Source organism: Aspergillus luchuensis, chromosome 6, assembly GCF_016861625.1.
Source record: "Aspergillus luchuensis IFO 4308 DNA, chromosome 6, nearly complete sequence".
Classification (NCBI taxonomy): domain Eukaryota; kingdom Fungi; phylum Ascomycota; class Eurotiomycetes; order Eurotiales; family Aspergillaceae; genus Aspergillus; species Aspergillus luchuensis.
The window spans coordinates 2844982-2858807 of NC_054854.1; the positions used below are offsets into that span (position 1 = coordinate 2844982).

At 50.2% G+C, this 13826-nt stretch overlaps 6 protein-coding genes across 6 annotated transcripts; 5 read left to right on the forward strand and 1 right to left on the reverse strand.

Annotated features, from left to right (window-relative positions):
• Positions 1 to 623: 623 nt before the first annotated feature.
• On the forward strand, positions 624 to 937 carry AKAW2_60958S (uncharacterized protein; the record flags this gene model as incomplete). The annotated part of the gene is made up of 2 exons (XM_041693141.1): positions 624 to 849; positions 906 to 937. The coding sequence occupies 2 exons, from the start codon at positions 624 to 626 to the stop codon at positions 935 to 937; spliced, it is 258 nt and encodes an 85-aa protein (XP_041546456.1).
• Positions 938 to 3384: 2447 nt separating this feature from the next.
• AKAW2_60959S (multicopper oxidase) lies at positions 3385 to 4992 on the forward strand (the record flags this gene model as incomplete). Its single annotated transcript, XM_041693142.1, has 5 exons — positions 3385 to 3724; positions 3777 to 3832; positions 3892 to 4036; positions 4090 to 4667; positions 4759 to 4992. The coding sequence occupies 5 exons, from the start codon at positions 3385 to 3387 to the stop codon at positions 4990 to 4992; spliced, it is 1353 nt and encodes a 450-aa protein (XP_041546457.1).
• A 1-nt stretch (position 4993) lies between these two features.
• AKAW2_60960S (uncharacterized protein) lies at positions 4994 to 5193 on the forward strand (the record flags this gene model as incomplete). Its single annotated transcript, XM_041693143.1, is given in 2 exon segments — positions 4994 to 5002; positions 5020 to 5193. 2 exon segments carry the CDS (start codon positions 4994 to 4996, stop codon positions 5191 to 5193), a joined length of 183 nt encoding a protein of 60 aa, XP_041546458.1.
• A 658-nt stretch (positions 5194 to 5851) lies between these two features.
• AKAW2_60961A (sugar porter family MFS transporter) lies at positions 5852 to 7551 on the reverse strand (the record flags this gene model as incomplete). The annotated part of the gene is made up of 2 exons (XM_041693144.1): positions 5852 to 6982; positions 7057 to 7551. 2 exons carry the CDS (start codon positions 7549 to 7551, stop codon positions 5852 to 5854), a joined length of 1626 nt encoding a protein of 541 aa, XP_041546459.1.
• Positions 7552 to 8903: 1352 nt separating this feature from the next.
• On the forward strand, positions 8904 to 10755 carry AKAW2_60962S (Zn(II)2Cys6 transcription factor domain-containing protein; the record flags this gene model as incomplete). Its single annotated transcript, XM_041693146.1, has 2 exons — positions 8904 to 8983; positions 9039 to 10755. 2 exons carry the CDS (start codon positions 8904 to 8906, stop codon positions 10753 to 10755), a joined length of 1797 nt encoding a protein of 598 aa, XP_041546460.1.
• A 670-nt stretch (positions 10756 to 11425) lies between these two features.
• Positions 11426 to 13650, forward strand: AKAW2_60963S (uncharacterized protein; the record flags this gene model as incomplete). Its single annotated transcript, XM_041693147.1, has 3 exons — positions 11426 to 12110; positions 12157 to 12362; positions 12415 to 13650. 3 exons carry the CDS (start codon positions 11426 to 11428, stop codon positions 13648 to 13650), a joined length of 2127 nt encoding a protein of 708 aa, XP_041546461.1.
• Between the last annotated feature and the right edge of the window lie 176 nt (positions 13651 to 13826).

Sequence of the window (13826 nt, forward strand, 5' to 3'; positions counted from 1 at the left end):
CAACGTATCGGAAATTGATCTCATGGTGGTCGGACTTCCGTGAACCCTTTGGTCCACTCCCAGCCCAGACTTAATCCCTCGTGCGCATCCTGCTGCATCTCTTACGCCCGTCCACTTTAGACTGCATTCATTGTCCAGCGACGGAGGTGCCGTCATTGGCCGAGACAGAACAGTGTGTGTGAGATGTGTGTCAGAATGCCGATGCGGGCTCCTGTTGGACCCCTCTGCACTAGCCAATTATCAGGAAGATAATTTCTGTCCAGTGCAAGTTGCTGCCAAGCTGGATGGCTTGATTCCGGCTTGGCTTGAACCAGAGTTCACCTGGACCTGCTATCATGCCTTTCCTCGTAGTCAGAGGCCAAGTCAGAATTTGCTATCGTTCACGTGCTCCAATCCACCACAATTTCGTGGCTACACCCGGGACAATAAGGATATTCGACTGATTCAAACCGAGCAGAATGGGTAATGCCAGTTACAGTGTTCAGTAAGTGTCTATACCGCCTAGCTCTGTTTTCATATTATCTGTGGAAAGGTATCCTGTCCTGAAACTCATAGATCGTCCAGGTTCACTTCCTTGATGTCACATTGGCTTAGCTCGGTATGACATTCGAAACACTTGCGCAATGCAGATCTTCCTGGTTGGCTACAGCGGGCACAAGCCCTCGATTATTTTTACCGCATCGAGTTTCCGCTCAGCAGAGCAACTGGTCTCTCTAACGGCTTGCCCAGCAGCATCAAGACATCCCACCAATAAATCCCCGGCCACCACTTTAACGAACCATTTCACCTCTCCCACCAAATACCCTGCATCTGATCCACAGGTGGAGATCCTCAATCCAGCCGCCTCTCGTGCGTTCTTAAGAGTCACATTGACCCCCCCACCCGGCTAACTGAACCTCACCTAGGGTCCTGTAACGCCCCTGGCTTAAGGCAGTAGGTTGCTAGGATCCGACGATCAGCACTTCACTCGGCTGGTTACTTTGGTTGCATCTACTAGCATCTCATCATTTCCCAGTCGGCCCGCCCCAATTCTTACCCAGCTGACCCCCCCAGCCAACAGCACGTACGATAGGCCATCAACTATCCCCACTCGTGGGCCTTGCCAACATCCGCCACACGCGTAAGCAAGCCTATGCACTAATTTCAGGCTACTCGTGTAGCAGCTGTTCTTGAAAGTCCGTATGCCTGTAAATGATCTTTGTTCCGCCGTTGTTCCAGATCAACGCACCCGGATTCCCCTTACAGAGTAATATGATGGGACCAGAACTTTACTCTCTTCATCTCATCCATGTTTTCTGAGCGGGGCAAGGTGTTGTCTGTGCTTATTACTACTTCTTTCTTTTTGCAAGAAGGGCATCTAATGCAGTTCTCGATGCTATCGACGCTTGCGCAATGAATCCGCCCCTTCCAGCAGTTCAGGCGGACGATCAGTTCGGAGCCAAAGAAAAGTTTGATATCTATAACAGACATTCTATACCTGCATGAATCACCACATATTTTGCATTGGAATGCAACAGAAGGCTCATAGCATCCTCTCCGCCACAGTGTATACTAGAAGACTTTCGAACGAACCCGGCCGATATCGAAGAAGGATTATAACCACCATCCAGCAAACGCAGCGTCCCCAACCCTATACCGTACAGTTATAGTTGTGGGGTTCAAAAGGCGAATACTGATTTATTATCATCAATGCCAAAAAATGCTGGGAATGGAATGAATCGAACGTGGCGATTCCTCCCTTATACCCCTCACTGTCGATGACGACAAAGACTCGAAAGAGTTTTTCTCATGGCCAAACCCGACATCTGCGTATAACCACGTATCCCGATCGCACATTCCTCATCTCGTCATAATTCTCATACAGTCCAGTAGATAATTGGTGTCAATTCATGTCTAATTCGCAGTTAATGTCCGCGGAATTTACACTCCATGGTAAGTCTTAACGTCATGCGCCGAGACCGAGACCGCCTTCCCGTCGATGCAACACCTTTCATTGTTTTCGGGGCAACTATCACCTTGTGTTACATACCCTACCGCGGATCCCCTTGCGCGGCCCCATCTGTCATTCGGAATGCGGAAGGTGTCCATGCTTGAACTTCGGATCGTGCGGATGTCTCCGCAACTGTCTCTCGTCCATTTTCAAATCACACCCAATGATCCTTTGCGATGGCCATTGCTCCGCTTAATGCATATGTCAATATATACTCAAGTACAGCATTGCAGATCGGTGCTTTCTGTAACATATTCGCTTTGGTGCTCTTGCCCACGCAATGCCATTGCAAACTGCAGAAACGTCCGATAGACTGCACTGGCACGTAGACGATCCGGGCAACAACAAGCTTTCTGGAGGAAAAGTTTCAAAGTGGAACAATCCACCATCGAGCCAAGTGCCAACTCAAAAACCCTATATGACAGCTCATCGAAGACGGGATTTCCGTGTCCGGATAATGTATCCGCAGCTCTTTACTACATTATGCAACCTTATGATGGCAGCCGCTTCTTGCAGGAAGTCCTTGACGTAAACACTAAAGTTTCAACCTCATACCTGTAGACTTAACAGCCAGAATGTGCGGGTTATTTACTGCTCATCTCTCCCTGCCGGAGGGACTTTTTCTTATCACTTGGTCAAGACAGTCAGCTGGCCATTGATGCTGTCGGGAGCCCGACGGTGACTCGAGTCAAGATGCTTTTGGAATCTTGCTGGACAGCTCTTGTCCATTTCTTCAGCTTCCAATCTTTGTTCGCATCCCAGCAGTCTCCACTTCCACCCAAAGGAGGACTGGAATATCCACTTCCGCCTGGCGGGGAAGTGAATTATCCATCCCCAACTACTTCAACGGCCCAGCAGCCGACGCCCACAAAGATACTAAAATTCAAACCTATTGACGCATCGATTGAATGTGAGTATGAAGGGCTGAGTGATACACACGTTGCTCTACCTAGAGGTGATCAGAGGACTTGGCTCAAACCTAAACCCAATGTCAATGGTACAACCTACGATATTCACACGAACTATGAGACGACATGGCCCAAGGGCAGAGTTCGGGATGTAGGCGATGCTCTGTCTCCCGTTTTCAGGAAGCATTTGAGTGACACAATCTACAGTACAGCTTTACAGTTACCGAGTCGGGTGAGCTGGAACCTGATGGTGTCAAAAAGGAGGCGGGAAAATACTTCGATGGGAAATATCCTGGTCGTCGGATTGGTTGGTATCCTCTTTGAAGAGACTTTAAGCTGCCGGGGCTGATAAGTATTCATAGAGGCGTGTTGGGGCGATACTGTCCGTAAGCGTTGCCATGTCGTTGTACAGGCATAATACCATGCTGACGATGATTAGGCGTCCACGTCAAGAACAGCCTGCCGTATAATGGGACTGCAATCCATATGCATGGGATCCGCATGTTCGAAACTGGGTTTTCCGATGGCGTTCCGGGCGTCACCCAGTGTCCTATTGCTAAAAATGACACCTACACTTATGAGTTTACCGCAACCCAGTATGGCACAACGTGGTACCATAGCCACTATAGTCTCCAATACACGGATGGCCTGCTTGGCCCGTTAACTATTTACGGGCCTGCGTCGGTTGTCGATTACGATGATGCCCTTGAACCGTTGATGCTGGCGGACCGCATCCACCAGGGTGCCTTCGGGAGGTGGACTTGGGTGACGGTGGAGAATCACAACCCACCAATTCCCATGGATACCATTCTTATCAATGATCACGGTGGGTAGATGAAGCCTTGTGATCTTATTGGGGTGATAATAATGCACCACAGGCAGTGCGGCTGGCAAATTTCAGAACCTAAGATACAGGACAAAGAAAGTCACTAAGGTGAACTAAACTCTTCACTTGGATAAATGAACACGCATTCATCCTAATGGGTTTTACAGGGCAAGAAATACCTCCTTCGGCTGATCAATGCGTCCACCGATACGGCCTTCATTTTCAGTATCGATCAGCATAAGATGACAGTCATCGGAACAGATTTGGTGCCAATCACTCCTTATCTAAAGGACACACTATATATTGGTATTGGTAAGTTCTGCAGAGCGATATTAGCACATTTCCATTTCTCACAGCCGGTCTAGGCCAGCGGTACCATGTAATTGTGGAAGCCGATGCCATAGATGAGTGCCGGAATTACTGGATTCGGACTCAGCCTGCCACTGGTTGTCACAATTTCAACTTCGAACCAAATGAGAGGCAGGGTATCTTCGTTTACAATGAGGATAATCACGATGATCCCATATCCACTCCATATGTACCCCCATACAACGGAGACTGTCGGGACGAGGAGCACAAGGTGTTGAGGCCCGTTGTCGAATGGCAAGTGCCGCCGCCAACCCCAGACCAACTAAGAAAGGTTCAGTCACCCTGGATGGTATTAAAGCAAGACAACTTCACAATGCCACCCGAAGAAGGGCATGACGGTACAAACGACCCCAAATGGAGCGCATGGCAGATTCACGATGATCCTGCCTGGGTAAACTACAAAGACCTGACAATCAATCACCTCAACGGATCACACACGTGGCCAGCCAACGCTGCGTTATTTGAAATAAGAAGAAATGAAAGCAACTGGGCATACATGGTGATAGACGGCGCGCATCAACCGAAAGAATCAGGAACCCCCTTGGGAGAAAAGACGGTTCCTGCCGCACACCCTGTAAGTGCTTCAATTATACTCATCCTTCTTTCCGCTGAAGCTGCTATATAATTTCTCTCATGGGTTTGTCGCTAATATAACGCCATATTAGATGCATCTGCATGGTCATGACTTTGCTCTGCTGAAGCAATCATACACCAAACTCGACGACAAATTATTCGATGGAAATCATACCGCGGATTTGCAGAAGTTTATAGAGACTGAACTAGAGTATAACAATCCGGCACGTCGCGACGTTGTCTTGTTACCCAAAGGTGGGTATATAGTGATTGCGTTCAAGGTTGATAACCCGGGCGCTTGGCTGCTCCATTGCCACATTGCCTAACATGCTTCCGGTGGACTGGCTTTGCAGATTCTCGAGGATAGAGAGAAGTTCCAGGAGATAATGAAACGCAAGAATGCGGATAATCAGACTGCAGAGGATCGGAAAAACAACGGGTGCAAGAATTGGGCGACGTGGTATGATAACAAGGCGAACCGCTGGGAAAACGGAACAGGACGATTCCAAGATGACTCTGGTGTTTAAGTTGCCGCCTATCTTCCATGGTAAGCATGCAGGAGGGGAATGGCGGCATGATCTGTCTATGGTGCGCTCGTTTGAATATATAGCAGGATGGTAAAATTTCTTGTTCCTCGCTATAACGACAAATATTGGTTATCTGTCGAAAGGGTGGGTATTATGGAAGGAGAATAGTTAGTCAGAGTCTGAGCAAGAGACTGCCGGTGTTACTGGGTAGTGTCCATGTGCACTGCACGATCTGAGATACCTACCAGTATACGATTGGATCCAGTCGTTAACGCTACAACTTTAATATCATGATCCACTCGTTTCACCACTGAAACCTTCTTCCCTTATCCCAAATGTATGATGACAATACCCTATCATTGAACTAAGGGCGACCTTTCTTAAACGGAATATGATGGACTAAAAGGTTTACCAATAAGGCGTGACTAAATGCCTATGTCATTCCCTATGTATTACATGTGTAGAGCCTTATGTTTCAGCAAGATTATACCACACACTGCTCGAGCAGTCCTATCGACGTGAGTTGAACACCTTTTCCAGTCTCCATAGGCAAAAGAATTACTCGACTTGACTCCTTGTTCCCACAATCAATATGAATCGCTAACCGACATTTTTTGTAAATTATATGGAAACCATACACAAACTATTTACTTACCTCCTAAACATCCCCCATATCACCCGCCCCAACCATGGCATCCCTAACAATCTCCCTCTCCGCTCGAGCCCCCGAATCACCAAACAACCCATCAATCTCCTCCAACGTCTTCCCACTCGTCTCCGGCACCAACAGCACCGCCCACACCCCAGCCAACGTACACATCACCGCAAAGAATACATACGTTCTGTACCCGATATCCGACAACATGGAAGGTGTCACCACCCCAATAATAAAGTCTGACAGCCAGATAGTACACGTCGCCAACGCGACACCTTTTGATCGGGACGCATTAGGAAACACCTCTGCCGGCAACGCCCATCCCAACGGGGAATACGACACGCCGTAGATGAGAATGAACACGAAGGCCATAGCGACACACCCCCAGCCTGCTGCCACATGGCTTGCCCAATCATCCGAGTACAGCCCGGATAAAACAGCAATAATCATGTACGCTATGGCCATGCCAAACGCGCCATAGATAGCTAGTGCGCGTCGCCCGACCCCCTCGATAATGAACGCACAAAACACTGCTGCCACGGCTTGAATAATGTTGAACACGCCGGATAAAATGGTAGACATGCTGTCTGACTGTCCCAGGGATTGGAATAGTGTTGGCGCGTAGTAAATGAACGCGTTGATCCCCGAGAACTGCTGGAAGAAGCCCACGCCGCAGGCCACGGCGACGCGTTTCCAGGTACCTCGGGAGAAAAGGTGCATCCAGGAGAAGAGCTCGAGTTTGAGACCTGTGGCGCCGGGGTGGCGGCGGTCCTGGACTATACGTTGGTAGGTGACTTCGGAGACGATGGTGCGGAATTCGGCTTGGATGCGGGGGTCTGTACGTGGGAGGCCGCGGAGTTTGGAGAGGCTGGAGAGACAGTCGTCTTGGCGGTCAACGAGGGCGAGCCAGCGCGGGGAGTAGGGGTAGAAGTGGATTCCGATGCCAAGGAGGGTGGCGGTCACCATTTGAAGACCGAAGGGGAGGCGGAAGGAGGCTTCGCTGGGGATGTAGCGCGTTGCGTAGGTGATCCAGTAGGCGATGACGACGCCGAGGGTGATGGAGATAGATTCGAGGACGAGGAGGATTCCACGGAGTTCGGGGGGTGATGTTTCGGAGATGTATAGGGGTGCACCCTCCAGAGTGGGGTAGGGTCAGTATGTTGATAGATAGGGATAATGGCTGGGGGCAGGGGAGGGGGGATACGTACCATGGCTAGAGTTCCCACTCCTATACCCCCGATGAAGCGGCCAGCAACTAGCATGTCGTAGTTCACGGCTGCAGTCTGCAAGATAGCGCCGAGGTCGAAGATTACCACGACGACTGTGATGGCCCATTTTCTAGAGATGCGATCTGCAAGATAGGACATGAAGAGACAGCCAACAAAAGCACCCAGCAACAACATTCCTGTCATGAGACCCTTTCCGAAAGCAGTTTCAGACCGAGGATACACGGCATGGAACTGATCCATCACGTTGATGATAGAGATCACACCCATATCATAACCCATGGAGAAGCCGCCCAGCGAGGCCAGGGTTGCCGACCCGAAGACATACCACGAGCGGAAGAGGCCGCGGATGCCGCCCACGCCATAGGCCAGATCAGAGGTCGACTCGATCGCGCCAACATTCTCATCATGCTCGGCAGTTGCGAGGTCTTTCTTCAATTGGATTGATGATCGGTCGGGTGTGTCATTGTCTGCCATGATTGCAGGAGGCTAAGATGCAATGTATGTGCTACTAGTGAATGGGGGGTGTGGATCAGCTGAGAGGCAACCCACCATCCCATACCCAGAAGGGCGTAGGCATATATATACCGGAGTCAATTGCCGATCTATATAGGGTTGCGGCTAGTAAAATATGCATTCGCCGATAAGGTTGAAGCTGGACTCCGGGGGGGAATATGGGGTAACTTTCCCGGTCTGGAATGACTATAATGTACCCCGGATTTCCCCGCATCCAGTGCCCGGGACGAACCGCCCACGTCGGATGATTGGTGGATGGAAGGTTGCATGACATCCTTGGGACTCTAATTGGGGCTGTCCAACGAAAGCGGGCAAGAATTCTTCTTCTGTCGAAGCGGGTAATGTTGCCCCTTTCCTTGGGTCGTAGTGAACTGATGAGGTCATCGCACAGGTCTTGTGCTCGTATAGGTGGATATTGCGGCCATTTTATCCTCATCTGACCTGTTCACTCGACTCTCTGCCGTCTGAGCGGTGTTTGAGCGGGAATCTCTACTGGTTTCAGCTACTGGCTATTCTCTAGGCATTGGATTCTTGGTCCGTGATATACATTTAAGCATATAACAGCCTCTTTCGAAGAAAAATACGGCAACTGGAAGGAGAGGTGCACACACGGCAGTCAGTAGAGTTCGATCAGGGTCATGTGATCGCGTTGTGCCTTGGCCCTCAGTCTTTGCCCTCGTTGCTCCCATAGCAATGATTCGCCTCAAACACATGACTGATTATGCCGCCATATTGTAATCTGGTGATTTATTTGCAGTTTCACTTGGTTGTCTGCTGTAACGCGGGCTGGAAATTAGAGGGAAAAAAGAACAGAATGATTATGGGTCGCTGAACAAATGGGAGACAAAAGCAACGACAACACGGGCTATGAAAAAGCAAATGCCGTTCGTGACACGGGAAGAGTAATGTCAGGACATGAAATGGGTTTCAACCAAGGTTGACCAGAACTCTACGGCTTTGGTCCCCGCTGGAAGTTTTACCCTACAAACACTCAATCTTTGATAAGATAAACATCAAATTGGTCAAATCTGATATCTTTAATCTGCCCCTATTTTCCATCAGCACGCCTGTCAGACTAACTGCATGCGGTGTAGCCTGCATGTTTCTTTCCTAGCCAAGCACCACGTGACTCGTTTCTCATGAATCAGCCACTCACGTGTCAGGACCGTTTATCGCCTCATTATGAAACAGTCATCGCCGCCATTTCAACTTTCCTTCTCTCATTGAGTCGCTCGGTTATTCTCTATATCGTGCTGCTATCATGTCTGCTATGCATCATTCCATTGATTGACCTGACGAATAATGCTGGCAATATGCGTCTTTCTCCCTCCACCCATGTGAGGGATACAGTGATTGGTCCCCTGAGATCGAGGCGGGGTTGCAAAACCTGCAAGTAGGTGCTTTGAGACTATATCCCCGCGACATAAGCTTACAAATGATAACTCCAGGGCTCGGAGAGTCAAGTGTGGTCAGGAAAAGCCAAGTTGTCTTCGTTGCAGCAAGACAGGCCGTAACTGCGAATATGAAGGCCCCAATCTAGGCACGTTTTCCTCCACACCTGCGACCATTTCAGTCCTCGACAAGCCACTGTCTTCGGCACCGGATACAGTCTGGAAGGAGCGTCGCGCATTCGCCTACTACTTCCAACATATTGCCCTGTTCATCGGCGGGGGTCTAGAAGTTGACTTCTGGAGCACCATCGTTCCCCAGATTTGCCGCAGCGAACCCGCTGTGTGGGATGCCATCATCTCCCTGAGCACCCTGTTTGAGAGCCCAGAGCCATGTCCAGATATAGCCTTTCAACGTCAGAAAGACGTCGTTCTCCTTAATCAGTACCACCGAGACGCCATCAGCTGGTATTCCCGCTCAATGGCCCAAGTCCGTCAGCGACTGGACCGCGGCGACGGGGATGTCCTGGTCGGACTGGTCAGCTGTATACTTTTCATGTGCATTGAAGGTTTTCAGGGCGGTGCAGCACAAGCCACCCTGCTTTACGGTCAAGGCGTACAGCTTATCGTCACATTGCGTGCTCAGATCGCTTCTGGGGTCATATCGTCATCCAAAACTGCATGGTTGGAGGACATCATCGTTCCGATCTTCATTCGTCTTGGGGCAACGGCGCTCAACTTTTCCGCTGTTCCGGTCGGCGCTTTGCTGCCCGACGCTGACCATACCTTGACACAGAGGTTTGCCTCTCTCAAATCTGCTCGCGAAGCCCTCGTTCTCTTGCTTGCAGAGGCTCAGCTCTTCCAGCGTGTCTGCCTGCCATATTTCTTGGAACCTGAAGGATTCAACCCATCTCGCGAGTTGCTCGATCAACGCCTCGCTCTATTCGGTAGACTAAAGGTGTGGTACGCTGCGTTCACGGATTTGATGGAAATCTTGCATATGAAAGGGTCTTTATCACCGCAGCAAATCAGCACTGGCGCCCTCCTTCTCGCTTATCACGAGATGCTATACGTAATGATCGGGACTTTCACATGTCAGCTGGAGACCGCAAACGACGCATACCTTCCGCAATTTCAAAACATAGTGGACCAGTCTCAAGTCGCGCTGGGTGCTTCGGCTCGATCAGACGGATCCCAACCTCCACTTTCGCTTGAACTTGGCATCTCGATTCCCCTGTGGTTCACTAGTCTAAAATGCAGAGAACCCAAACTTCGACAAACAGCATTAAGCCTAGCTGGTCAAGCACCTGCAGTGCAGGCATTCTACAAGGTTATCACTGGGGCAAGGTGGTCGCAAACAATCATAACAATAGAAGAAGTGTGCGCAGTGGTTATGAAGTCATCTGAAGGACTGCCGGAGTCGACGAGTCAATTGCAACACCCATACTGTCAGGACTTTGGCAGCAGCATAATCGGTTCGGATCTCGGAAGTCAACCCAGCACACCAGGACTGGAATTTGTCGCCAGCCCATACTCGGTGGATTCGGATGTGGATACCGGGACAGCAGTCACAGAACTCGTCCCAGAAGAGGCACGCATTAGACCCATAAACCTCTTCCGTGTCCAAGACGGCTTCCCTCCAGGAACAACGGAGGAAGAAATCGCAAGATGGAGCCCGTATCGTGATCAAAGCTTCATGCATTATCTACGGAATGAGCGTGATCCAGTCACTGGTGCTTGGAAGATTGCGCATGGGTTCACTCCAATTGATTACTGATTATAATACCGACTCATCTGTATCATGAGAAAAGGCTCGGATGCCCAATTTAGATGCTTATAGATGTTATATATTTTCCGGTGCTAATTCATTGGGCGGATTACTCATGTCATCAGATCTTCCTGTAGCTACTATTACGAAGATGATGGCAAATTCGGCTGGACTGATACATCCACCTCGTAAGCCTACGACATTACGTCTTCAGAAGTCAAGCAAACCAAGATTTCTAGTCTGCATTGGCCCCTGCGGAGTCTTGCCTTGATCAGGATGTTAAATAGCAAGCAGTCCATTGACAGGTCCGCTTCCCTTAAGGATAATAACCAACCGAGCCTATCAGGATAATGTAGATGTGGGCTCGGGTGGGTATGCCTTCACCCCCACACATCATTCTGGCGCACGGTGCACTCAATATTTCATCCCATCTCCACCTTGCCCCCACCCATTCCCCGCATTGTGCTTGAGTAAGATCGGGCCAGTTCCTCCCTGCAGATAAAGTAATGATGGCGCGAATGGCTCGGATACAACGGATCCCAAGAGCAAATAGCCTGATACCGGTCAAGCATACTGGCTAAAGCAAGTTACCTCTGGGCTATAAAGCTGCAATGTGTGCCGTTGAACCCTGTTCGACTGATGCTAAGCCAAGGATTTCATTGCTTAACGGGACAGCAGGATGTTTGTTTCTCTCAATGTTCTGGTGGCGCCCGCTGTCCTTTCTGCAGCGGCCGTTGCCACAGGCGTGCCGACCATTGCTCGTGCTGCAAGTGAATCGCGAAGTGATGACACGACACTCTTCTTCGAGAACGACGGCAACTGGACATCTCATGCAACCAAGCCTAGCTCCCTATTCATCAACACGGCCTCGAGTTATGCTGATGCCAATGCGGTGTGCGCAGCACATAATGAGACATTGCTGAGCTGCGAGGAATACACCAATTTTGAGAACTCATTCAAGTATCAGCAATACCTTGGTAGAATCACTACTGATCAGCTGTTTTGGTCATCATGCTCTTCCTCATCCCCAACTTCAAGGCGCGGAGTTGTTCAGAGCAACACAAATTCAACCTCCGATCTCCCCTTCCTGTGCACGAACAGCGCCCCTCTTGTCGATAGAGTAGATACGGATTACTCTGGTTTCCCCCGTGTGAACGTTACCTACAATGGTACAACTTTCGAGGGCATGAGGGACCACATAGCATTCCGCTTCGCTGGCATTCGCTTTGCTCAGCCCCCTACGAGGGATCTACGATTTCAGCCGGCACAGCCGTGGAATCATACTATCCCGTATGTGAACGCCACGAGTTACGGACCGGCCTGTTTGCAGTTTGGTTACTTCGATGGCAACTCGTATGGTCTTAGTGTGTCACCCACCCAGGCATGTTAACATGGTTGCTAACTTATCAGACCCCTGGGGAAATAGTGAAGACTGTCTGTTTCTCAACATTTGGACGCCACATATCCCATCAGCCGACTCCTTGGATCCTGACAACGGGAAGCCCGTGATGGTTTGGATCTATGGTGGTGGGGATACCCAAGGCTCGGCCGCTGACTCCACTTTTGATGGGGCTAGTCTTGCATCTCGCTCGGACGTCGTGGCTGTCTCGTTTAACGTATGTAGCAAATTCCCAATACCCATGATTTCTATTGTTAACTGAAACCCAGTACCGCCTCAACATATTCGGTCTTCTAGCTCTCAATGATGGCGAGCTCAACGGCAACTACATGATGACGGATAAGATCGAAGCGTTACGCTGGGTTAAGCAGAACATCGCTGCGTTCGGGGGCAATCCGAAGAACGTGACAATATTTGGGCAATCCGCTGGTGGGTCATCAGTCAATGATCTGATTACATGTCCCGCAATCATTGGCGAAGACCTCTTTCAGAATGGCATCGTCCAGTCCGGAAAGTCGAATGTCGCTACTGCCGAAGTCGCTGCAGCTTACGCCCTACCCTATATTGAGAAATTCTGTAACGGCACGGCCACGCAGCGGGCTTCCTGCCTGCGGACATTACCCGCAGAGACCCTGCTTGATATCAGCAATAACAGTATCAGTTGGTATACTGTCATCGACGGTCACTACTCAGCGGACTACACGCAAGCCCGATACGCACTCGGAGCACAGTACATCAACTCAGTCAACGTCCTAACGGGTAACATGCTCGAGGAATACCAGTCCCTCGCAACCACAACTCTCTGGCCTAGCATGAGCAACTTCAGCGAGGCATTAGAGATCCTCATCAAGGACGCCGCCATCAACGAAGCCCAAGCAGAAGCGGCCCTCAACTCAGGACTCTACACAACCACCAACAACACGGTCTACAACGGTAGCACAACCTACACCTCGGTCTACAACGCCTCAGTCCACCTCGGCACCGAAGGCCAGCTATACTGCGACGGCACACTCTTGCAATGGATCGCAGCCGCCTCCTGGGCCTTCAAGTCCCACTGGTTCTACATCCACAATCGAGGCTACGCACTCAGCTACTATGACTTTTACGACCTGTGTACCTTCCCCGTAGGAAAGCCAGATACTCCATACTACCGCTGCCATAGCAGCGATCTGTACGAGGTCTTCGGCACATACTATATCTTCGATCAGCCCGTGCGAGTGCCCGACGACATCTACTACACCAACGCGATCCAGGATATGTGGGGTGCTTTTGCTCGGACTGGGAACCCGAATGTCGATCCGGCGTACTTGAAGGCGCGATCGTATGATTCGACGATTGACTTCTTTTTTGGCTTCGAGTGGCCGCAGTTTACGGTGAATAGTCCGAGGGTTGCGTCGTTGCAGTACCCGGGGCCGCAGGTGTCTGAGCTGCCGTATCAGGAGCATTGTGAGGTGCTGTTGCCGCATGTGACGAATCCGAGTGCTCCTAATGCGACTGCACAATAAGACTCATAACATAAGTAGTTAGGCCACATACAGGTAGCCAGTGTATTTGAATAACTTGCGGGGATCAGCTGACTGTGGCTGGTCGGTTGATTGTTATAATCATCACGTGCGCAAGAGGTCACTGTCCCCTGCTGTATTAGGCCCCCCTGGCTTCTCAGGCAGTTTCCAACTCCCTC